The 24898-nt window shown below is 54.1% G+C and overlaps 1 protein-coding gene across 12 annotated transcripts in view; it reads left to right on the top strand.

Moving 5' to 3' along the window:
* SAMD11 (sterile alpha motif domain containing 11) overlaps positions 1 to 22050 on the top strand; it is a 299306-nt gene extending 277256 nt beyond the window's left edge. For 9 of the 12 annotated variants that reach the window (XM_065575103.1, XM_042852879.2, XM_042852878.2 and 6 more), the window contains 7 exons: positions 1091 to 1288; positions 1992 to 2107; positions 2711 to 2789; positions 3491 to 4191; positions 12976 to 13100; positions 18669 to 18779; positions 21640 to 22050. In XM_065575103.1, coding sequence (XP_065431175.1) covers positions 1091 to 1288; positions 1992 to 2107; positions 2711 to 2789; positions 3491 to 4191; positions 12976 to 13100; positions 18669 to 18779; positions 21640 to 21888 — 1579 coding nt within the window. In that variant the 3' untranslated portion in view covers positions 21889 to 22050. The remainder of the gene's footprint in view (positions 1 to 1090; positions 1289 to 1991; positions 2108 to 2710; positions 2790 to 3490; positions 4192 to 12975; positions 13101 to 18668; positions 18780 to 21639) is intronic. The other 3 variants (XM_005292881.5, XM_065575104.1, XM_065575105.1) reach the window with 1 other exon arrangement.
* The last annotated feature ends 2848 nt before the right edge of the window (positions 22051 to 24898 follow it).

Raw genomic sequence — 24898 nt, 5'->3', positions numbered from 1 at the left:
GCGGGCTTTACCTGGCCTGCTCTCTGGTGGTGTCTCCCTCCCCCCACCTTCCACTTCGGTTACTATTAGCTAGAGTCAGGGTTAAGGCCAGTGTGCTGTATTGTCGTCCTGCATCATGTTCAGGCATGGGACCCCACCCTGGCTCTGCCGAGGTACCTCTCCGCTCACCAGCAGCGCCCCCTGCTATGCCAACCCTCTCTCCGGCTCTGCCAGTCCATGTCAACACTCATCTGCACTAGGCCCCACCAGAGCTCTGCCAGTGCACCTTGCCTCCGACCTGCAGCAGCCCCTTGTCTCCAGAGAAGAGGCTGCCAGTCATACCAAGCAGGGTAGTGGTTGGATAACCGTTAGGGTCCTCACTGAGACCCCCATCCCCAAAACTATCAAATATCTTTTGACTTGTAACATAGTCAAGTTTTAACTGAGGTTTGCTGAGGTGAAAGACAAGTGCTAGCCGGTGCTGACCTGTGCACCCCTTGCCCAGCCAACTGCCAGCGTACATCCCAGCAGAGCCAAATCTCTGGGAAGCTGGGAAGCAGGTGGGATCTGTTTCATTCCTCTGCGTACAGATTTGTATTGTCGGCTCCTCTTTTATCCCCTTCATTTTTTTCTTTATCGAGTTTTGCAAATAAAGAACGAAATTCAACCCCAAACCTGCCAGCACGGATAGCCTCCAGAGTCTCCATTCATGCCATGGGTCAGTTCTGGGAACGAGTGACATAGCAGCGGGTGTGTGGGTAACAACGGAGCCAATGCTAGGAGCAGCTGTGTCCACCTCCTCCCCACCTTTGACACCCCGATACTGTGAGCTGCTGTGACCTCCCCCACCAAACTTTCATTCACATCAGGACCTGCGAGACCCTGAGTGTCTGCACTTGGCTCCGTGTGGATACTGGCCCCATGAGCATCAATGACACTCCGCTCAGTGGGGCCAGAGGGCTCACGTCCCCTGTGAAATTGGGGCGGATGGTGCTGGTGGCTGCTGAGTGGGAAAGGAATGGGCAGCTCCTGGCCTGTTCCTCCTCCGCTCCGCTTTGTTTTAATTCATCAAATGTTGTGTTTTCTTCACTCTGTGGTCGTCACAAAGCAGGAGCCTCTCTGGGGCCGGAACAGCTGGCTGGGAAACCCATGGTCAATGGGAATATCAGAAGCTTTTGGAGGAGCAGGGCAGGAGAGGGAATGGCAGACCCAACTGTCTGTCAAAGTGCAGCATGTGCACGCCCTTGTGCTGGTGTGAGCACCCGGGTCCAGCCAGCAGGAGTCTCACGGTGAACTCCTTTGTCTCAAGGCAAGCACAATTTTTGAGCCATCTGTATAGAATCCTGGAGAGCGTTCCCTCTAGGTCGCTCACACAGCAAGTGTGGGCCTGCTGCTCGGCTGCATCTATCTCTAGGGGGATCTCTCTCTGCCCTTAACTCAGGCACAGCACCCGTGGCTTCAGGGAGAGTTTTGCTTAGATAAGAACTGAACAGAGACTTTGAGCTACAGCCCATTTTGTAATGTAATGTCCTTGGGGCTTTTACAAACCAGTCAGACACAGCTTCTGTCCCAAAGATCTTATAGTCCAGCTCAGGCACGTACAACCAAGGGAAGGGGGTGCAATTAGTGTGTGTGTGTGTGTGTGTGTGTGTGTAAGAGAGGAACCACTGTGCATGAGACAGCTGGTGCATTATGGAGTTGCAGGCCGCTGAGCATGAGGATTCAGGTTCTAATGGTGGCAGTTTGCTGGCAGACCAGCCTGTATCAGTCTTACTTAGAAAGAGGCTGTCCTTTAACATGCAGGTGTATTTGTACAGGTGTGCCCCAGCTGTACTTGTAGAGGGGTGTGTATGTGTATGTGTGTGTGTGTATATATGTCAGAGAACACATAGTACAGCATGTTGGCGCGCCCGCTGAGACATTGATCTCCTTGCTGAGCGAAGCTCACACTCGGACTGCTGCGATCAGCACCGGGCAGTGCTAAATCTCTAAATCTCTTCCATTTTCTTTAGGGACATGTCCCACCCACCACCTCTGCTGTCACCCCAGAATGCCCCCCACATCGCGCTAGGGCCTCACTTGAGACCTCCCTTCCTGGGGGTGCCTTCAGCTTTGTGCCAGACGCCAGGTGAGTGCACGGGTGACGGTCCACGCGGCATGTGGGAGGAGAGGGCTGTGTTGTCGCTCGTTGCCACAGCCCTGCCTTGGGAGCATCCCAGAGCTGCCCCACCCCAGTGGATGCACTGGTGGGTGCTTTGCCCTCTCCTGTGACGCCCGAATGCACCTCATGTGGCCATTCAGCTCCACTGGCCCGTATAGAGGGGAGCAGGCAATGCCATCTCCCTGGTCCCTTTGGTGTGTCTAGCCCCACAGCAGTGCTAGCAGAGAGCAAGACCTGCACTTGGCCTGGCTCATGTGGGGGGACAGGCTCCTTGCACCAGGCAGTCGCAGCCTGGTGTGCCTATTGCATTGTACAGCCTGAATGAGGTGGAACAGCAGGAATAGAGTCGGCTATGAAGTCACCCTGTGGGAGCGTTACAGGAAAACTTTCGGCATAGCTAGGCTCTTGTGAGCTGCAGGAAATCACATCTGTGTTGCTCACTGGGATTGCAGCAAGGACAGTTCCTCCAGAATGGAGAGGGATCAGTTCTGTGGCCACATGTCTGGCCCCTCAGCGAGTAAGTGCTGCCATGTATAACCCTGCATCTGTCATGCTTTCCCCTGCCCACAGGTTACGGGTTTCTACAGCCGGCACAAGCAGAGATGTTTGCACGGCAGCAGGAGATGCTGCGGAAACAGAATCTTGCCAGGTATGGAGCGCTGCCCCAGAGGGGCTCCCTGCATGTGAGCCTGCCTGTCCTTCAGGCTAGATTTCCGTCCCCTTTTGGCCTTCTTCCTGGCCCCAGCCAGAATAGGGTGTGACCTTGGTGCTATATGGGCAGCCCGGGGGAAGGAAGCCCTCCCTCTCTAGGGCAGGTACAGCATAGGCAGCGACAGTGTGAGCTTTCTCCACCCAGAGAGCCTAGTTCAGCCCTCACCCCATCCAATGCTTGGCCTCTCTGCTGCGACTACCATTATGCAGGTGGTTTTTCTGATTGGAACCCTTTGGATGTAACCTGAGACCGCCAGACTCATTACACTTGGGCTTCTAAGGAGTGAGACGGTGAGAGCTTTTGGTGCTGCCTGCTGGGTTTGAACCCGTGACGTAGGGGTGAAAGGCTCTGTATCCCGTTACCAGCACCTCTCAACCAGCCAGCCCTGCTGCTAGGAACTTGCCAAGGAGCCCGGTTCACACAGGGGACGACAGTGGTGGCTGGAATCCGGACTCCCTGCCTTGGATTGTGCAGCAGAAATAGTGCAATGTCAGAGGGAAATTAATTGAAACAATATAAGGGCGTGAAAACCACCCGCGCACCAAACTCGGCCTTAGGCCCTTGAGCGCCAAAGCTGCAGCTGCTAGTGCATGAGGAGTTGACCTTCAAACCCTACTCATTTTTCTCTCCCTGTTTAGGCTTGAGATGTCGGCCGAGATCATCCGCCAGAAGGAGCTGGAGAATCTCCATCGACAGAGGCTACTGGCCGGCGACCCGCTGAGCCTGCACCCGGGCTTACCCCAGGACCACCCGGCCTTGCGGAACATGCACGACATCCCTGAGGGGCACCCTCTGAGGGACGAACTTTCACGGAGGAATGCCATGCTGGTGCTCCGGCACAACAACACGCCGCTGCTGTCGCTCAACCATGGGGTCCCCAGCACCACCCCGCCCAAGGAGCAGGGCCGGAGGGGGAGCCGGAAATCAGTGCACCACCGGGCCGAGCCTCCGGGTCTGCACGAGGCCAAGGAGCTGGCCGAGCCCCGGGCCCGGGATGGCGTGCCTGACTGCAACGACGAGGAGATGAAAGACTCGGAGAGCGATGCTGAAGTGAGCGACGAGAAGCCGGAGAGCCTGAAAGCTGAGAGCAGCAGCTCAGCCAGTGAACTCAAAGAGTGCAAAGAGACAAGCAAGGTCTACGAGGGGGCCAAGGAGCTGAGCGAAGTGGCTTCTGGCCAGAATGCCCCCTGCAGCTCCTCAAGCACTGAGTCACCCAGCCACCTGCTCGGCCCAGGCATCAATAAAAATGAGGTGAAATACCTCCCTCCGGCCTCCATCCCACCACCGCAGCCGCTGCCCTTCGGATTCCCTTATACAATGAGCCCCTATTTCCACGCAGGTAGGTGAGAGCCTCATAGCTATAGGGGGAACCGGCATGGCAGGGGGCCTTGGCAGAGTATTGATTTTACAGGTTGTTAAGAATGGGGCTGATAGTCTATTCATGGTGCATCCGGCTCTGTAGGATTTGAGCATCTAGAGTTAAAACAAACAAACAAAATGAATGTCAAGGATCCATCTTGAAACAAAATAACTCAGAGGTCATAAAGAGACCACTAATTAATCCAGAGATGGTACCAGGCTGGGGTGAGCCACAAACATGTGCGAAGGGAAAAGGGCAAATACTAGACCCAAGTAGACATGGACCTTGGATGGCGCAGCAGTTAGGAAGAACGTGAGAACGGCCATACTGGGTCAGACCAAAGGTCCATCTAGCCCAGTATCCTGTCTTCTGACAGTGGCCAATGCCAGGTGCCCCAGAGGGAATGAACAGAACAGGGAATCATCAAGTGATCCATCCCCTGTCGCCCACTCCCAGCTCCTGGCAAACAGAGGCTAGGGACACCATCCCTGCCCATCCTGGCTAATAGCCATTGATGGACCTATCCTCCATGAATGTATCTAGTTCTTTTTTGAACCCTGTTATGGTCTTGGCCTTCACAACATCTTCTGGCAAAGAGTTCCACAGGTGGACTGTGTGTTGTATGAAGAAATACTTCCTTTTGTTTGTTTTAAACCTGCTGCCTATTATTTTCATTGGGTGACCCCCTTGTTCTTGTGTTATGAGAAAGAGTAAATAACACTTCCTTATCTACTTTCTCTACACCAGTTACGATTTTATAGACCTCTCTCATATCCCCCCTTAGCCATCTCTTTTCCAAGCTGAAAAGTCCCAGTCTTATTAATCTCTCCTCATACGGAAGCTGTTCCATATCCCTAATCATTTTTGTTGCCCTTTTCTGAACCTTTTCCAATTCCAATATAGCTGAGATTCAAAGTGTGAGAACATAAATGTAACTGAAGGCGAATTCTTGCCCCCTTGGGTTTGTAAGTGCCTGGCTGGAAGCTGTGGGCTGAGCGTTTGACTGGGGGGTATTGGCAAAGCTAATGATACGGTGGTAGGAAAAATGCCATGCTGTGTTGAGCTGTATGGATAAGCATGATGTCCTCACAGAGCAGAGGGGATGGTCTACATGGAGTTGGCTGGACCTTATGTGAGAGCCTCGGTTCCAGACAGACATTGATAAATTGGAGAGGGCTTCAGGGAAGGGCAGCAAAGATGATTAAGGGCTTGGAGGGATTGCCTTTGAGGGAAAAGGCTGGAAGAATTAAATATATATAGCTGGGCTAGAAGATAACCAGGCTTGTGGAGAGGTGGGATCCTCTCAGTATTTGAAGGAGGTGCAAGGATTGTCTGGGGCATAGGCGCCAACTTTTCCCAGCGCCGGTGGGTGCTTGAGCCCCGCCCCAACTCCACCCCTGCCCCGCCCCCATTCCAAACCCTTCCCCAAATTCCCCGCCCCAACTCCGCCCCCTCCTTGACCCTATTGGACTCCTTCTCCTAACCCCTGCCCTGGCCCCGCCTCTTCCCCAGCTCCTCCCTTGAGCGCGCCGCGTTCCCGCTCCTTCCCCCTCCCTCCCAGCGCGAAACAGCTGGGAAGGAGAGGGGAGAAGCGGGACACGGTGAGCTGGGGTGGGCGGGGCGAGGAGCTGCCAGTGGGTGCAGAGCACCCACCAATTTTTCCCCATGGGTGCTCCAGCCCCAGAGCACCCATGGAGTTGGTGCCTGTGGTCTGGGATACTCGTAGGAGATATGCCTAAATGTAACAGGACAGAGATGAGCAAGGGAAAGCTTTTTAGGGTGGGCAGCTGAAAAATAGACATATGAGACAATCTCCCAGGGCACTGCAAAGCCCATTGCTAGTGTTACAGCTAGACATACCGCTCAGGAATGTACTGCAGGAAGCAGTCCTCTCTGGAAGCTGGTGGGGGACAGCCTGGAGTATCTGCTAGGTCTTCGCCATCTCTACATTCCCTGTATTTCCATAGTTTGATGAGAGGGAAATGCAGAATTAAGGCTGGAGCTCCCTCCGTCCCATTGTGCCTGATGCCAGGCAGCATTACCTCCTGCATGTGGATCCATCCCTTTGGGACAGAGATTCAGGAGGTCCCCAAACAGTGATTCCACCTCCTTGGCCAGCCTCTTGCCCTGGAAAGTCATGTGTTGTCACCTGACTGTGTTCCCATGGCAACCCCCTGTATACCTCAGAGATACCTGTATATCTCTGATGTGTTATTAACTTTAAGCTTCAGCGAGGGAACTCAACGGAGCAGGGGCTGTTGATTTACCCCAGCTCTCTGCAGATAGAAGGAGCATGTCAGGACAAAGCGGAAGGGTGTACATGTAGGGATGGGGGGGTGTATTGATACTCAGGTCATCATCCCCCCAAGAGGCATCGGAGTGGATGACCCCCCGCCGTATGTCCTCCATCAGGAACATCAGCTTTGTCCACCACAAGAAACAGCAGCTCCTCTGTGGTTGTTGTCATGTGCCCAGCCCTGTTCCGGCAGAGACGGAGATGGGTTTGGTGAACTCTTGCCCCCGTGACCTTCCGATGCTTTTCCAAAGGAGAGGGGCTGGTTGTTTGGAATCCAACTGATCTGTCCCCCCCAACAGCAAGGTTCAAGGAAGGACAATAGGGTCACGCACGTGTGATAGGGCCGTCACTGAGGTGACTGCCAGCCCGCGGGAAAGCACGTTCTCTGTGTCCCATGCATGGCTCTTAATGGGCTCTGCATCCTGCTGCACGTGGAGGGAGGTGTGCGCCACCCGGGGCCGCCACCAACTCACTGATGCAACATGCCGACCCGTGAGTAAAGGACGTCCCAGTGCGAGGTGGGACTTGAACTCAGATTCCCAGCCTGAGCCAGCATACCAGCCCTGCTAGTTCGACCCAGAACCAAAGAGCTGCGTGGTCTAATGCCTCAGCTGAGCAGTGAGCAGGAGCTATTTGCTGTGTCCTGTGAGAGTAGGGGGGGCCAGGCCTTCTCCTTTATAAATAAATTAGCCGGGCCGGACGAGTGCGGCTGCCCTTCACATGTGGGCCATTCGGAACCACCGGCCAGCCAGAAGAAGGAGGCAATTTCTCTGGGACAAGCAGGTGGCCAGCACAATAAATATTCCTGCTGCTTGCAACAGAGGAGGCTTCCTTGTGGGAGCCTTCCCCTCACAGTCATTTCAAGGGGGAAACGCACGGTTCTGTGCTCTGGCCACCCCATGTGCGACCCTATAGAGCAGGGTGTGGATTGCAGGCGGGAGTCCACCTCCAGCAAACTATCAGAAACGAGAATGGGCCCTGGATTATTATTACTTATGATCAGGGCCCCGTTTAAACTGACCCCTCCCATTTCGGGGACCATCGTGGTGTTGCATTGCATGAGGGCTCTCTTGCTTTAAGCTAGCACCCCGTGTAATATTATGAAAGTTGTGATTGGTATTGCATCAGTGGCCCCAGCTGTGCAAGGCACTGGTCAGACACATAGGGCCTGTCTCTGTGGAGAGTTAGCACACGACAGGCTGGGGAGTAAATCTACAACCCTCTAGTATGCCACTCACTACCTGGCCGCATGGACCCTGTGCTAACATTTCCGTAGTGCAGAAACAGAAGTAGGTCAGCGTGCACGATGGAACTTTTAGTGCACGGCAGCAGGGTCCATGTGGTGACTGTGTGTGTGGCAGGTGCTGCGCTGTAGATTGACACTCCAGCTCGCCGCACTGTAAATGGCCATATAGACAAGCCCATAGGAAGAGTCTATCCATGTAGGCGAGACAGATCACGGGTGAGAGGACAAACTGAGGCCCCAGGCCACGCTGCAGGTCAGCAGGGGAGTGGGGAATAGAACTCATGTCTCCAGAGCTCCTGTGCAGTGTCCTGGACCGTGCTCTCTCTCACACATCTTTATGCTACAGGTGTTTTGGGGCGCTTTGATTAACCCGGGTCTGAGTAGCGCGACCACAGGTTGCCCAACAAATGGCCAGCCTTGGCCCCAGGAGGAGTTTGTGCCTGAGGACAGAAAAACAGACGTTCTCTTAACTCTTTCCTGTCCACGGGCTGATCTTGTAGCTCACAGGGGCCTGATGGTATGCTGGACACCATGGTGAGGAGATGCAGACCTGTCCCAAGGAGCTGACAATCTAAAGAGGCTGGTAGCATGACAGACCCGAGGATGGGGGAGAAGGGAAAGGAGATGGTTGGAGTCTCAGACAGCCTGGCCAGGTTTCCAGAACAGGGAGGGCTCCTCTCATGCTTTGGAGGCAGAGAACTGGTTTCTGTCCCCGATGACAAAAATATTGACGAGGCAGCCAGAGTTTGGTCGATTCCCTGAGCCGCCTCCTGGGAATCTGGCGGCTGCCGGATGACCTCATCTCTTCAAGGTTTCAGCGGAGTTGTGTTCTCGTCTTCCCCCCCCCTTCCGCTGGAAAAGGTGAAGGATGGAGTGTGCGGGAGGCTAAAATCCTTTTATTGATCCACAGTCTGGAGAGCAATTAACGTGAGCCTTCCAGTGCTGCTCCATGACCCGAACCCGCAGTGGTGTGTGCATGTGGAGGGGAGGGGGGGAAATGGGAGAGCGATAACAAGACTGATTAAACCCATCTGTGTGTTGGCTTCTGGGCCTGTTCTGAGCTGGGGGCGGGAGGAGGGAGCTTTGCGGCTGATGCTCTTGGCCTGATCAGACGTCTGTGCAGAAAACAGGGCCTGACTGTCGGGACTGAGGCCCCGTTGGCAGTGAGGAGAGGCTAGCTCTGCTCTAGCTAGCCGACAGGCCTGCTGTCTGGGCTTACACATGTCCTAGTGCTAATGCCCAGCTCATGCCCAGCGACACCAATATCCGTGTTTATTTCCCTCCTCTCAGGGTGCAGTTGCTGGGGACTGAGGGCCTGTATTGTGTCCAGAATAGGTACAGCATGGGCAACTCCACTGCAGTCCCCCTCCACTGCCCTGTCCGCCCTTGTGCCTCAGCCGTGCCCTGTGGAGACTCCCCTTTCTGGAAGGGATGGGTAGTTCAGTCTCCAGGACCCTTGGCCTTTCTACCACAGCTGCCGGAAAGTTGGGCCAGGGGGATTATTTAATACCAGCTGGCAGGGCGGTGTTTTTATGTGGGCACCTGTCCACAAGACCCTGGCCTGGGATGGTAGTTTTCACCCCCCTCCAAGCTGGGGCCCCATCTGGTGAAATGCTCTGTAATCCGTTATCAGTCCCTTGGATCTTTATTCGTTACTCAGTGAGAGAAGAGGAGTCTGGCTGGGGACAGATGCTGCTGGGTCGCCACTGTCCAGCAGTATCCAGCGATGTGCCGTTACCATCAGAGGGAACTTCCCTTATAGACCTGGGGAATTGATTTCTCATCAGCCTTCTATGAACTGCCCCAAAGGTGGGTTTGTACAGTCCCGTCCTGAGATCTAGCGGGCTGTGCAATAGCCTCTGGAGAGAAGCAAATGGAGGGGGCCCCCTGGCTTGGGACATTTAAAATGAGGCTGATCACTGAGTCTGACCTCCTGCCTAACTCAGGCTGTTGCACCCAGCAATTCTTGCATGTATCGAGCCCAGCGACTTCTGGTTAATCTGCAGAGTGGGGGATGATTGAATAGGTTGCTTCTAGGGCCTCTGTTTCCCAGGTGCTGAGCACCCAAATCTCTAGTTGAAATCCATGAAGCTCCAGGTGTTTGCCACCTCCGCAGAGCGGGTTCTCTGGGGGAAGTTGGGGCCCGGTTGCGGGAGTTTTGACACTGGCTTCAGTGGGACCAAGATTTCAGCATCTCTCTCTTAACTTCTGTGCTATAGAAACTGCTAATAGGCTGGAGCCCAGTGTGCTGGTATTTCCCCTATTTTTTCAAGGATGCTTCTACCCGTCAGCCAGAGTGTTTTCCTGGCATAGATGGGGAGGGGAGGCAGACCCTTGGAGATCAGTGCTTTGGCGAGATTAGCTTTCTCTGTGTATGGAGAGGTGGAAAATATTACTTGGTGCCCGAGGCAGGGCTGCTCTTGCCCTGACTCCTGAAGACAGCAGGCTGACTGCGGGCCTGGCTGTGGGTCTGGAGGGATAAAAACATGGATGGGGAGAGGGCTGCCAGGCGGGACTGACCTTTAGCTCAGCTCTGTTAGTGACATTAGCAAGGCTGCAAATAGAGCCAAGGAGCTCAGCGCATCTCCCCAGTTCTACCCCAGGAATTGTAGGATCCCTGGCAGTCTGGGGAGGGATTTCCTCAGTTACACCAAGATTCACTACCCTGTCCCCTGATATCAGCCCTTCCACTTGCGAACTGAGTTGAATGTGACCCTACCTGCATAACCTCTGGTAGGGATCTGGAGACAGCCTGTGCCAGGCAGGTACCGCCCAGCCTCTCTGTGGAGTCTTGGGCAGTGCCTGAGGTCGGGGCGGGCGGGCTGACTGGAGGCTTCATTCCCAAGCACTGGGCTGCTGCAGTCCTTGGCTTGCCTTCGGAATAAGGAAGTGCCTAATTTTAAAGCCGTTGGCTGTTACAGTCAGATCCCCTCGGAGACGCTTGCTCCGGCTGCGGATGGAGGCGTCTCACCCATGTGTCGGCTGTGCCTGGAATAATTGAGTTCAGTTTCACTTCCTCTATTTACCGAGCTGCAGCCGCTTTTCCAAAAAAGGAGGGAACCAATCAGCCGTCCCAGTGTCTCGCTAGCTTCAATGTAAACTGCTGGGAGCTTGGGTTCCAGAGCAGGGGATGAAATGAAAATGATAATGTAACTAAAGGGAGCTCGTCTGTCTGTCCATCCGTCTTACAGTTGGGAGGGAAGGGAAAATGCTGCTCCTCCAGCGATGTCCCAAACCCCTTTGGGTCCTTCCCCCGCCGCCCCCTGAGTCTCCCTGCAGCATGGGAAAGCTGGTCGTTTCCACGGAAACCTTTCTAAGGGGACATGAAAGTTCTGTGAAGCCCAGGCTCTTGCGGACTGGGAGGACAAGGGGTAAAGTGGATCAGGGGGCTCAGTCCGGAGCATGTGGCGGAGAGGCAAGGTTCTAGCTCTGGCTTTTTCACATCGCTGGAGGGGCCCACTGGGCTTTTGAAGGCCTCAGGACAGCATGTCATGGTGCCACGGGACCCTCTGCAGAGTGTAGCAGGCAGAGGACCCTGCTCCGGAGGGCAGGGCGTGCAATTCTTGCCCTTGCTGTGAAAGAGAGATTGCAGTGGGGGACAGGAGCTGAGGATAGGAGCCGAGGTTTAGGTTCTGATCTCCACTCAAGGGTCAGGGAGAAGCTGAGGATCTGGGCTGTAAACTCTCTGGGGCAGGGACTGTCTTTTTGCTCTGTATTTCTACAGCCCCTAGTACAATGGAGTCCCGGCTCATGACTGGGGCCCCTAGGTGCTACAATCATACAAATAACAATAATTAAATGGCTTACAAGGAGCAAAGCGCTGGGGATTCCAGTCCTCCGTGTGGCTGGAGGATGGGACAGGGGTTACTCAACCCCACTCACTGGGTGTGGAGGATGAACTGTCTCATCCCCCCACTCCACACCTCTTCAAAGGAGTTAGGAGGGAGACAGACAATTCCTGCCCCTTTTTCAAGTGGACAAATGTGGCTGAGGACGAAGCCCAGCACCAGATGGTCCAGAGGACGCTCTGAAACCTCCACAATAGATAATTATAACATGTCACTTCCAGTTATTGGTTGGCTCATACCCTGAAGCATGAGAGTTGATATGAGAGTTTTGCCCTCTCCAGTGTGACTGTGGATGTTCTGATTCCTGTAAATATCCAGTCCTTTTAAGCATCCTCCTGAGCTCTTGGCCTCAGTGGTCACATAGGCGGTGAGTTCCACAGGTGAATAAGGCGTTTTCCAAATGAGTATTTTCTGTTATCAGTGGTAAATACGTGGGCGGTCCCCTTGCTCCTCTGTTGTGATCCAGGAGAAGCTGGAGTTGCATGGCTGGTTTTCTCTCCATCGTTCCTCATTCTCCAGACCTCTGCCCTGTTCCTCTCTAGGCTCTAATCCAGCTCTCTCCTTCCATGTTTGTCCCATGCTGTCAGGTGCTGGGAAGCAGGGAAAGCGGAGCTTTCCCCTTCTGGGATTGGAGTGCTCTCTGTCGCCTTCCAGCCCTGCTGACAGGGCTGGGACTTGAACCGCTCTTGCATTTCAGAGGATTGACCTGTCTGTGTGAACCCCCACCCTGCTCCCCTCAGAGCTCCAGTGAGGTTCTTTGGGGTCACCTCCCCACCCAGCTAGACCCTGCCCCAGCAGAGAAACGGGGCGATATGTATTTAAACCACGGCGACGGGCATGTTAGGCAGCCGGACGTTTTGGGCTCTGGGGGATTTAAAACAAAGGTTTGTTCATAAGGAGTGAAAATTCTCTTCTCGACACCAGCTCCAGCCAAGCAGCAGGCCACCGGGGTGGGATGTGGGGGCTTGTTATCATTTGGAGCACGTCGCGGGGAGAAGGGCTGGGGGGAGAGAAACTCCCAGGGCCGCCGGAGTTTTTCCATTTTGCGGTGCGTGTGGAGAAACACGCCTTTGGGGGCTTCTCTCCCCCCTCTCTTTGCTGCAGCTGAAGAACATTACACACATGAAACACATTAGAGGGGATTTTTTCCCCTCCCTCCTGCCCCCCCCCCCCAACACCTTTTCCGAGCGAGGGACCTCCAGGAGGCAGAAGCCTATGAACTGACCCTGCCCAGCATTTTAATTGACAGGCCATTAAAAATGGATGTGCGGCTAGAGAGAACTCTTCCGATCGCAGGCCTGTTGCTATCCGTGTGGGATTTTAATGATTTATGTTTCCTTCTCCTCCCCCTCCCCCCGCCCCAAACAATCCAGGCGCCATGGGAGGTCTGTTCTTGGATGGGGAGGAGAGCCCTGCGCTGGAAGACATCAGCAAATGGACAGTGGAGGACGTCTGTAACTTTGTGGGCAGTTTGTCTGGCTGTGCCGAGTACACTCAGGTAAATTCACAGCAGCTTGGGAAACGTTTGGCGGGGTTGGGAGGGGAAGGCGGCGGGAGAGAACTCGCTCCAACTCTTCCCCCACCCCCAACCCCTGCAATCAATCAGCGCAAATGTGGCGGAATATTTAAGAGAGCCCTGCAGGGCCTGTCAACCGTCTGGCTTTCCTGTTTTCCTACCGGATTGGGGCTTAACCGCCCGGCTGCCAGTAGATGCCCCCAGGGCATGGAGGGGTGTGTATGTGGCTAGCAGTGAGGCGGGGGGGGGGGGGGGAAGGGGGAGGGGAGCGGTAGAGGGTTGCTGCTGCTGTTGGGTGGATTACAGCTAGCAACTCCCTGTGTTGGGAGAGATGTGTGTGGAAGTCTGTGGTGTCCCACAACCAACCCAAACACAATGCTGGCTTTGTGCCGGGCTGTCCTGGGGAGCCAAGCTTTGGGTGCGTTATCATGAGGGACTGTGTACCGGGTTGGAGTGCCGTTCAGAAGTGCCTTTTCTCAGGGAGCGCCAGGAGCTGGAAACCTGCGGCATCTTCACCAAAAGGCAGCACCTGGTTGGCCTGATGGGTTCTCTCTGGTGCCCATCAATAGCCCCACCCCCCTTGAGCACTGTCAGCCAGGTGCCCAGGTAAAAAGCCCCTGGTACCTTGCACCAGGGCGCTCAGTGGCACAGCTGGGCCAGACGCTCGCCTCCAGAGAGTGCAGGTCAGAGACGGCCTCATCTTAACGCTTGGCAACATTGAACGATCTCCGCTCCAGTGAGGGCTCACCGGCCGCGGGTGGTGGGGAGCGTTCCAGGGGCAGAGCTCTGGGAGAAGGGGAGGAAGCTGTGAGAGACCCCCCCACACACTAAATTAATTGCCACACAGAGTCGTTTTTGTTTTTAAAGCCCTTTGCAGCCGGAGCAATGCATCCATCAGTGCTGCAGGGTTCATAAAGCCGCTCAGTGTGAGGCTGCTAGGTGGGACACGAAAAACAACCCTGCTTTTTGGCTCCCACGGCTGCTGAAATCCATTATAAATACCCCATTGAGAGCCTGCTCTAACGGCAAAGGCACAGATTCCTGAGCTGTCTGAGACAGCCCTTTAGAGAGGGCGAGTGACAGAGATGGGGGGAGGGGATGAGAACTAAGAGAGGTTTAGCTCTGGAGAATCCAGCTCCTCCTGGGACAGACGCACCTAGACCGGGAGCACCAGGGAGATCCAGGCACTAAAATGCAGCTCCTAAGGGGAAGCGGGAGAGAGGAAAACACAAAGAGAGCTCCCTTGTCACACACACAGTGAGAGAGGGCAAGTCTGGGGAATCCAGTTGACTGGAGCCGATGGGGAAGCCACCACTTGGAAACAATCCGCTTCGTCCACTTGCTTCTGAGCTGGCTGAAAACTGATTTTCAAAAGCTCCCTCCCTTCCCCCCCAGCTCCCGGAGCATCAGGCATCACTGCCTCTCCCTGAACCACTCAGGCCAACAACCACTCAGCCGAGCGGCTGCTCAGAGTGTGACAAGGGCCCAGCAAGTGACCAATCCCCAGCCAGTGTGAGAAAGCCAAGGCCCGGCTTAGCGTCGCTCCGGGGAGCAGGCCTTGGGAGAGCGACTCAGGCGCCTGGCGTGGGTTTCAGGCCCTGAACAGGCAGCTCCTTTCATTCTACGCCGCACGTTTTCACAGATAAAAGATCTTCTTAAAGATGGTCCCCAAGGGGAGGGGGAAGCTGGGAGCCGGGCTTTGCCGTTCATTATGGTGTCCGGGAAGCAACGCCTCCCTTCCCGCTCTCCGGGGTGGCTGGCTGATGTGCTTTCAATGCAGAGTCTGTCCTTCTTTGCCCCCTAACCGTGGTGTTAATCTCATCCTGACAAGCTTCATTAAAACCACCTGTAAGACTGGTGCTGCTTCCTCAGAGCGTGCAGCTGTGCCTGCGAGACCGCGCCTGACAGAGATGGGGGGGCCCGCGAGTGTGTGAGAGAAGGGAGGGGCTAGAACCGAGAGGGGGCTTGAGAGAGCGGGGGAAGTTTTTGTTGGGAGGGGATGGAGAAATGAAGAGGGTAGATTTGAGTGGCTGGAGGGTGTGTGAGAGAGACAGGTTTTCATGTCTGGCATGGAGGGAAGGGCCAGGGGCGTGGGTGTAGAATAAGGCAAGGGATGCATGTGTGTTTGGGGGGGAGGTGTGGAGAAGTCGGAGAGCGGGGTCAGGAGAGTGCGAGTATTAGTGAGGCAGGGAAGGGGGTAGGTTTCGGGGGGGAGGGGAGTGTTAAACCAGCCCAGATCGGGGGTAACTCACAGGTGGCAGTGGAATTCCTCTGGATTTACACCCCCGTAACAGAGCAGAGGGCGGCCCCACCGTTGCACGTGTTGAGGCAGGTAGGAAAAGTGGAGAAATCCTGACCACACGCACCTTGCCAAAGACTCGGCCATGGACACCTCCCAGTGCTCCCTGTGCGCCTAGGGACAGACAATCCAGAGCTGACTATGTGCTGGCTTAACAGCACTCTCGGCGCTTAGCAAACCCGAGCACTGTCAAATCATGGGGCCCGGTGTAACCAACCCCGGCAACCCCTCACAGCAACCCGGCTGGCAGGGGGCGCTGGCACACACGCGGTTAAACGGACGATGCTTTTATCATGCATCATGGTTGTGTGCTTAATAGGTTTTTACTGTGTGAAAAATGCAGCGTGCAGGGGTGCTGCGGAGCTGTCTGTGTTCTCTCCTCCCAAACCACAGCTGCCGGGGAGGTCTGGCACCAGCCCGCAGCGCGCTCCCGCCAGGAAGCCCAGCGAGAGCTTGGCGGTTACGCTGTGTGTTCGGGAACACGTTTCAAAGACACGCAAAAGTAACGTAATTGAAAACAAAGTCGTCCTTCCCACTCCTGATCTCCGTCAACGGCCATCTTTGTGTCGCCCCCCCGGTGAGGTGAGGCCTCCCAGTTTGCTCAGGTTAGGTCTCTGTGGGGTAGAGAGCTGAGCGAGGGAGCCTTTTGGCTCCTGGCCATGTTGGCTCTGTAGGAAGGAAAGAAATCGGTCTATTAAGTTTCGCTAGGTCAAAGAGCAGAAACACATGCTGCAGTCATCAAGAGCAGCTTTGCTGGTGGAGTCCAGCAGTAAATGAGCTTGCAACGGCTCAGCTCCCTCAGCGTCAGCAGCCGCCGCTGCTCTCCAAGGGGATGGCTCTGCCATGCAATACACAGCTGAGAAAGAAGCCATTAGAGCAAACAGAAAGCCCCCCCTCCCCTGGCTGTGCTGTAATAACAATGCTATGCAAAGCAGCTCCGCGAGGAGCGGGAGCGGATTCAGCTATTAGCGAGTGCCGCGGCCCCAAGACAGTTCAGCCAGGCGCGAGGCCAGCGCTTGCCCTGGCGTGTGGAAAAACCCGTGTGGAGCGAAGGTGTGGTTCAGTCAGGAGAAAATCGACATGTGCCCGATCGAACCCAGGTTCTGCCACTGAGGGGAAATGTCTCGGTAGCAAATGAAAAAAATGACTGAGTAGTGGAGCTGCAAGCACTGAGCCAGCATGAATGGAACAAAGATGCTGGCAGGGAGATGGGTACAATTAGATCCCCACTTTAGAGATGGCAAACGGAAGCACGGGGGAGGGGGTGTCTCGTCTGGGGCAGGGCTGGGAGAGAACCCAGGCATCCTGACTCCCTGACCTGGGCTTTTACCACAAGGCCTGTTCGATGACAAGCTGCTGCTTGAGTCCATCCGTCACTGTGGTGGGGGCAGAGCAGACTCTTCAGAAATGGTTTTTTCCCCATTCCATTTTGTTTTTCTTTTCCTTGGGAAGGGTGTTTAGGGATTTGTGTACGTGTATAGTAGAGGGGGAGGGGTGGATTTGTGTGCATGTATAATAGAGGGGTGTGTGTGTGCTATAGATTATATATACATCTATATGATATAATTCCAGGATTCTCCCTCTGAAGCCTAGAATGTCTGTTGAGTCAGTGTGGAGCAAAGGAAACAGCGACAACCATGGCCGAGAGCTCGTTTTGTTTAGAGTGTCACCCTCTTCAATCATCACTGGGATTCACAGCCTGTTACTAGCCAGCTTTTAAGTTCTCAGCCGTTTGGGGCTTTTTTACACACACGATTTTCTGAATTACACCTGGGCAACAGCACAGGCATCAGCTCCTAGTCACTGTAACTAGAGAAGTTCCTGGAGGATAGGTCCATCGATGGCTATTAGCCAGGCTAGGCAGGGATGCTGTCCCTAGCCTCTGTTTGCCAGGCGCTGGGAGTGGGTGACAGGATGGATCCCTTGATGATGACCTGTTCTGTTCGTTCCCTCTGGGGCACCTGGCATTGCCCACTGTCGGAAGACAGGATACTGGGCCGTTCTTGTGTTCTGACTGTATACGTTATAATGTCGCTTCAGGTATTCTAATGGGAGTGGTGAGTGTCTGAGAAACCCACTGCACTACGTGGGAGTCACTAGCTAGCTGGCCATTCAAAGGGGCAGGTCGTTTTGCATTGTTACTGCTGCCAGTCTCAGCTGGGAGGTAGTGCTCATTCGCTTGGCACAAAACCCTGCCCTGCTCGGTGTAGCACCGAGGGGGTGCATAGATTGTATCCAGGGCCGGCTCCAGGGTTTTTGCTGCCCCAAGCAGCAAAAAAAAAAAAAAAAAAAAACCCGCGATTGCCATCTCCAGTACTTCGGCGGCAAGTCCTTCGCTCTGAGATGGAGTGAGGGACCCGCCGCCGAATTGCTGCCCAAGAGCCGGATGTGCCGCCCGTCTCCATTCGCCGCCCCAAGCACCTGCTTGCTGGGCTGGTGCCTGGAGCCGGCCCTGATTGTATCTAATTAATGTAAAGTGGATGTTAGCACAGATAAAAAGGCAGGACAAAGTGTGAGTGTCGTAGTTGAGGCATGGTTTGTATGGGGAACACACTGCCTAGCCATCTGTCTGTCTGGCACGTGAGCAGTGTTTAGGGCCTGGGTTTTGCTTAAATCAATCGTGAACAGGTTATTTCCCGGCAGTGGAGGTTTCTGAGAAGAACGTCTTTGATCAGGAAATCAAATGTATAAGGATATTTCAGAGGATGACCTGAGCCTTTTTAGATTATTTGAAGCCCTTTTGTGTGGTGATGGAGGGGTGGGAGGGGATTCAGTCGTTATGTGCAGGGGGTCCTACAGGACCAGGAGAGGCTTTTGCAAAGAATTGTGAGGACAATGTGTGGGATCCGGAAAAGCAACCACATTCTGGTATATGCCATCACTATGGACATGGCCAGAGACCCTCCGAACATGCTTCATACCAGGGCAGCAACAGCTGGCAATAACTGCTCCTCGCGGCTGCCAGTGAAAAACTCTGCACCATCATGCTGGGAAATGCATGTACGTGGGAAGCCGAGGTTGGGTGGTGAAGTTCCCCTGTAGTCTCTTTGGGGCAGGAACCTTCTCTTTGTTATGGGTTTGTACAGCACCTAGCACACTGGGGTCCTGGCTCAAGACTAGTGCTCTGAGGAGCTACAGCACAACAAATGATAATAAATGGGTTCCTCCGCTCCCGTGCTGCTAGCTCGAGGCATGTGATGTGCCCTGCGGTGGCATTTGTAAGCATGGAGGTGTGCTTTGGTTGTCTGCAGGTATTCAGGGAACAGGCTATCGATGGCGAGACGCTGCCTCTCCTGACCGAAGAGCACTTACTGAACAACATGGGGCTCAAACTGGGGCCAGCTCTGAAGATCAGGTCACAGGTAAGAATACGTCAGCAGTGGCGGCTGGTGTGGTCTAAATGGGAGCTCTGTACGCTGTGATCGTCAGTGATTCAGGCAGAGAGGTTAACCCCTCTTCCTTATAACCCGCCCCCTCTGTGCGAGCAGGCTTAATTTCCGAGCGCCTTGAGGGAAGGCACTATAGAAGTGTCACCAGCACTTGTTTGTCAGCACTGCTGTATTTAGCATGTGAACACACGGCTCACTCCCAGATGCAATGTAGACACACACGCTCTCGGAGGCAGGGAGGGCTGAAGCAGGCCTCTGGTTGTATTAAAGAAGGTGGGGCAAAGCTACTGTACCCCCAATGGAGGCAGTGATCACTCACTCCCCCTCCCCCTCGGCCATGGTTTGGCTGACAGGTCCTACCCCCCCCCCTGCTCCGAATGCCAGTGACAGACTCAGAGGGAGAGGCCAGATTGATGATAATTAGCCAGCACTTTCCTGGGATTTAGAGCCATTTGTTCCTCTTTGGGTCAGTGTGTCTGAACTGTCCAACAAAATTCATCTAATAAACACAAATGCTATAGGGTCTAGTATCAAAACACTAGGGGTTTTTTTGTTTTTGTTTTTTGAAGGGAAGTAAAATGTAGTTTATGAAGGCACCTGCAGTTCTAAATCAAGGATAACATTAAGAAACATTTCTACCCGGGATCTGTAAAACAAAGTGCACACGGACCCCTCCATGTGCACACACGTAGATGTATTGTTGTATAGCCATATAAAATGTTAGAGGAATGGGTGTTTAATATAAATTCCAGTACTGTAATGATATATATATAAAAACCATTCATATAAATTCTATAAAATGTATAATGTACATACAGACATGCGTTACTGTCTTACATGCACATGATATACATGTGTATACAGCAAGTTTACATACGTGTGTTAATTTATGTAAATAATCGTGATATAGGGATATACACACACACACGGGTTGAGTTTCTCTTACCCACAAGCTAGACAGTTGTTGTATTATGTTAAAACAATAAGAGTAACTTTATTACTTTCCCTGCAGCCCTTACTGTTTATGAGGGGTCTAATAAAAAGGTTCTGTGGGCAATTGTTCCCTGTGGATCAATTCGCTGGGAAATAAAACTCTTATGTTTCTTAAAACCAGAGAGCTCCAACTTGCTCACAGACGGCCTTGGTTTAGATTTGGGGGGGGGATTAGATCTGGTTTTAAGCCCTGCCTCTATACGGGGAGGGGGGGGGCAAAGCCCCCATTTTGCTAACAGACACCCCAGTTGTTTGGGTTAAATGCAAGCCTGTGTTTCTAGTTAAGCTTAAATGCAGAACATCTGTGTAGGTGCTGAAACATGGTGAGCACTTGGGCCCTGGGTGGGAGGTGGGAACTGCTGCAGGGGAAGTTTCTGTGCCTATGGGGGGGAGGGGTAGTGCAGCCTCATACGCATTTAACAGCCACCCCTAAGTCCATCTCCCCCCTCCCCCCCCCCAGTGCAAATCTAGGCATCCAGGGCCCCAGCACCTCCCCAAGCCACATCATACAGCACATGCCAGGCCGCTCCTTTGCCTTGGTGCAGCTCCCGGGCTGGCGAAGGCAGATAGTGTTTTCCATAGCAAACGGGACTGCGCGGGAGAGGAAATGATAGCAGGTCTCTCCACACATCCCTGCTGCGGTCTGCAATGTCCTGCTTGCCTTGCACGCCTCTGGTTCCTCTCCCCCCCGTCCCCCCCCCAAAAAAACCATTACTAAGCAGCAAGCTGCTCCCCTGGGTGGAGTTCAAGGAGTGTAGCAAGCAGCTGGTGCGACTTCCCAGGAAAGGGAGGGGAGTCCCAGCTCCCTGATTTGGCTTTTGCTTCAGGGCAAGCCTAGGGCAGGCCCTGAGTGTATGTGCGCCTACCGCCAAGGGGCTGCCTGCACCGCACCTCGGTTCATAACCGCTGGCTCTTTAGCACAGCCTGGCCAGAGCCCGCGCTCCCCAAATGGCTGGAGAATAAAAGGCACAGTTCAGCGTGCTCCTCTCTTTTCCCTACCCCATGCCTCTCTCTACAGCCGGCCGGTAGCCAGGCTCCTAGGGGGCCACTCTTCGGGCTGGGGCACTGTGGAATTACTGCCCAAGGGAGGCGGGTGCTGGAGCTGCTAGCGCCAGGGTCCCGAGCGTGTGCTCTGTAAAGATGAGCACGTGAGATGGACTTTAGGCAATGCACTGCCATTAATGCTCCTGCAGCTACCTTGGCATGCTGGGCTCAAATGTGGCACCGGAGCTGCTGCCATGTTCCTGCAGTGGGGGACTGGGGATGTGAATTACGCAGAGCAGGAAGGGGGGGCTGAGCTCCCACAGGTCTGACAAACTAGTCTGGGTTCAGAGCAGTGCTGTGTGACTGTTACACCACTGTCCCAGGAGGGGCTTTTGTGTGGTTCAGTGCAACACACCAACCACCAGCCCAAACCAGGCTTCGAGAAAAGGGAAGCGCCCGTGGAAAGGCGCTGCTGCGGCCAAGGAGATGAGCCAACAGCCGCTGCTACACGACATCTGAAATTTAACAAAACACACCCCCACCCAGGTCCCTTGTGTAAAATATTAATCAATGTTCGGCCACCCTCTGCTTCCAGGGAACGTGAGCCTGGTTTAACGTGGGTCACAGAGGACTGTCTTCTCCCCAGGGCTAATGTTCCCTGGGCCTGCTCTGGCTTCGTTTGATGGGGCAGTTCCTGCGCCTGTATTGTCAATTCCTCCTTGTCACGCGGCGGCCGCTTGGCCAGAGCACACTGAGCAACAGGCTGCTGCCCCCCCCCCCCGACCTGCTTTGTTTCTATGACCCATGCACAAGCACCTCCGCTGCCTGCTAAGCTCTTTTCTCCGGTTTGTTTCAGGTGGCCAAGAGAGTTGGCAGGGTTCTCTACATGGCCAGCTTCCCCATGGCATTCCCGCTGCAGCCCCCTGGCTTACGGCCTCCAGACCGAGACCTGGCACCCGCTGAGCTCCGCCCATCGTCCACAGGCAGCGTATCCTCCCCATACAGCAGCAGCCTGCTCCCCGCTAGCCGCATCTCACCAAAGCAGGAAAATGGAAACCCCTCGTTAATGGCTGGAATCAACGACACCACGAAACCTCCATCGTAACTGCACAGCCGCGCGACTCCCTCCAGTACTAAGACACGTTGTGACAAACTCAACGGAACAAGGGGACCCTCTCGCCCAGCCGGAGGGTTGAGGAAAGAGGGAAACAGGGTTGTGTGTGCGCATTCACTTTTTTTTTTTTTTTTTAAACCCACAATAAGAAAAGATCGAAGAAGGGAAAAAAAATCCAAAGATTTATTGAAAGCAATTCAAGGGGGGAAAAAACAGATTGAGAGAAATCTGGCCCTGTTCCCCCTTTCCTGCTTGCCCAAACCCGAGGGAGAGCAGCGGGCAGAGATGGGAACGCTCGTCTGTTTGCCTTCGCGGGAACGCAGCTTTGGAGAACTGCTGGGGGTGACTCTGCCCACCAAGGCAGAGAGCCCCGAACTGTGAGCAAACCAACTCCCCCCCACCCCGAGAACTGTACTCAGCTCCTTGTTCAGGTGTCTATGCATCTCTAGCAACTTTTAAAACAATACCAAAGACAGACAAAAGGCAAGTTCCGGTCCATGTTTACTTCAGTGCGGATGGTACGGCAGAGGCGGCTTTGGCGCTGCCCCGAGTGCCGCGGTGCTTTCACCGCGTACAGAGACAACAGACTATGGCAGCGTCTCCTCATCCCCAGCCCCTCCAGGACTTTTTCTTTTTGGGTAACTTTCTTTTGAAGAAAGCAAACAATAGCAGAAGGGGTGTGGTGGGGAGGGGGAGGGGGACAGGGAAGGGCCCCTGGCTCCTCCTTGCACCCCCTCCCCCCGCGTGTGTACAGCAAACTCATTGATATTGTTTTTTGGTTGTGGAGGGGTTATTTTCTTTTAAAGCCTTGTTACAGAGGTGGATGTAGTTGCACATTCTGGCCTGCTAAGGCCTATGAGACAGGTACCTGTGCATGCCCATAGGAGGTAGGGAGGTCAGGCAAACCCACGGGTAGAGGTTTTACTACTGTGAAGAAGACGGTAACTCCTGGGGGTGACCTCCTGTGACTTGTACAGTTGTGAACAACAATCACACATGGTACTTCGCGCTCTCTCTCTCTCTTTTTGTTTAAACGTTGCACGGGCTACCGTTTTTCTTATAAAAAATAGCTTGGTGGTACATTAGCTTCTTTATCTTGTAAAAAACAATTGTCATTATTCATCCCATCACAATAAATGCTTTCCAGCAATCAGTTTAAATAAAAAAATCATAAAGGGTCTGTGCTTTCCCCCTTAGAATGTCTGCTCAGTGCCCAACTGCTAGAACAGACCTCTCACCTTGCATTCGCTCCATGGCCGTGCTCCTGGGGGCTCCAGCAGTTGTTCTGCCCGGCGGGGTCAGGAGCTGGGGCATGTTTTGCTTCACCTGCCAGAGCTGCTGCAAGAAAGACTTTGGCGCAGGGGAGGGAGCACACCCAGCAGCGAGGGTACACGGCTCTGGTTCTGGCCAGGCAGCAGGTGAATGGGTGTGAGGAGCTAGTCAATGTATTACAGAAAAAGTTTCTTGCCAGAAATAGGGTTTAGTGTAAAAAAAAAAAAAAAGAGGCAGGGGGACTTTTGACGTTTCCCAGCCAAAAATCAAGTTATGCACCAATGTCATTTTACATTTTGACAAAACAGCCCAAGGTAGGTTTGGCTGGGTTTTTATCCTCTCAGTACAATCCAATGGCGGCCGGAGAGGGGAGGCTGTCCCCACTTCTCCCACATTTTTTCACTTTAACTTTTATGCAGTTAGAAAAATGAGCAGGTGAAAACCCCCACCCTCACAGCCTTTGTGCTTGGCTTGCATGAAGGTGGAGGGAAAAATGACGTCCATTTCTCCCACTAGTTTTTCACCCCAACTCACTCAATCTCATCAGCTGTTCCCAATCTAACCCCTGCCCCAGGGAAGCAACCTTAGAATCGGTTCCTTCCATTTCTCAACATGACTTCATGGCGATGCTCACAATCGGCAGCACCATGCAATGGCTGGAGCACAGGGACCCACGGGGGCTGGTTTCTAGCCCTGCCTCTGCCCGAGGCGCGTCACAGCCTTGCTGTGGAAGAGTTTGCGTGAAGCGCCTCAGAGATGTACAATAGGAACGTACTGTCACTGGACCCCTCGCACGAGGTGGCTGCTGCATGATAAGCACTGCCGAGGGTGCACAGAGCAGCAGGGGCCTCATTTTCATCAACCCCGTGCACCCACAAACTCCCATGAACGCCATGGAAGCAGCAGGGGCCCTGCACCTCAATGATGCCCCTGCCTTCATGTAGCCCTCTCCTGCTAAGTGGTATTGGAAATGTTTAAAAAAAAAAAAATCATCACACTCCTCCAAACCTCAGAGATGTGACGTGGTCCAAATGCCACGTCCTGGCGTCACACTTAGGAAAATGTGTTGAGATGCTATCAAATCTGCCCGCTTGCCAGCCCTGCAAACTAAACATGGGGTCTGGGATTCAAACTGGCATCTCCTCCCCGGCAACGGCGGCTCCGCGGGTTAAGGTCCTGCCCCCCGCTGAACCTGCGGCAGCCCCATGGAAGGATGCACCGGAGAGCCTGGAACTGGAACGTGGTTAACAGCAAGAGCGTTGATGGGAGAGCCAGCCCAGTTTGCTCCCTGAGACCTTGTGCTGGAGGGACAATATGAAAAACCCTCTCGTCACCCAGGTAAGCAGCGCTACTGCGGCCAGCCCGTCTTCGGTGATGCCTGCACAGCAGCATTTCTGGATGCAGACAAGCAAGGAGCTCGGGGGCGAAGCAGCCTTCCCTTGGCGGATGCGTTCCCCCCGGGCAAACTGGCCCGCCGACCGGGGCACGCCCTTTGTCTGCCAAGCTCGTGTGTGTGGACACGGCTCTCAGCTGCTTTCCAGGGACCGGGAAGCTACAAAGACACACATGGCAAGCAACCTGTGCCCAGCTTGGCAGAGTGCCCAGCCCATGGGCGAGTGGCCCCGTGGGCGGCTGACCACATGGGCAGAGGAGCCTGTCCCTCCAGGGACTGGTTTCTTTGGGCTCCAGCAGGCTGGCGCTGAACCCTGCATTATTTAAGGCACTGGAG

The sequence above is a fragment of the Chrysemys picta genome, chromosome 21 (assembly GCF_011386835.1).
Source record: "Chrysemys picta bellii isolate R12L10 chromosome 21, ASM1138683v2, whole genome shotgun sequence".
Taxonomy (NCBI): Eukaryota; Metazoa; Chordata; order Testudines; family Emydidae; genus Chrysemys; species Chrysemys picta.
The sequence above is the reverse complement of the archived record's forward strand: the minus strand, read 5'-3'. Positions and strand labels throughout refer to the sequence as shown.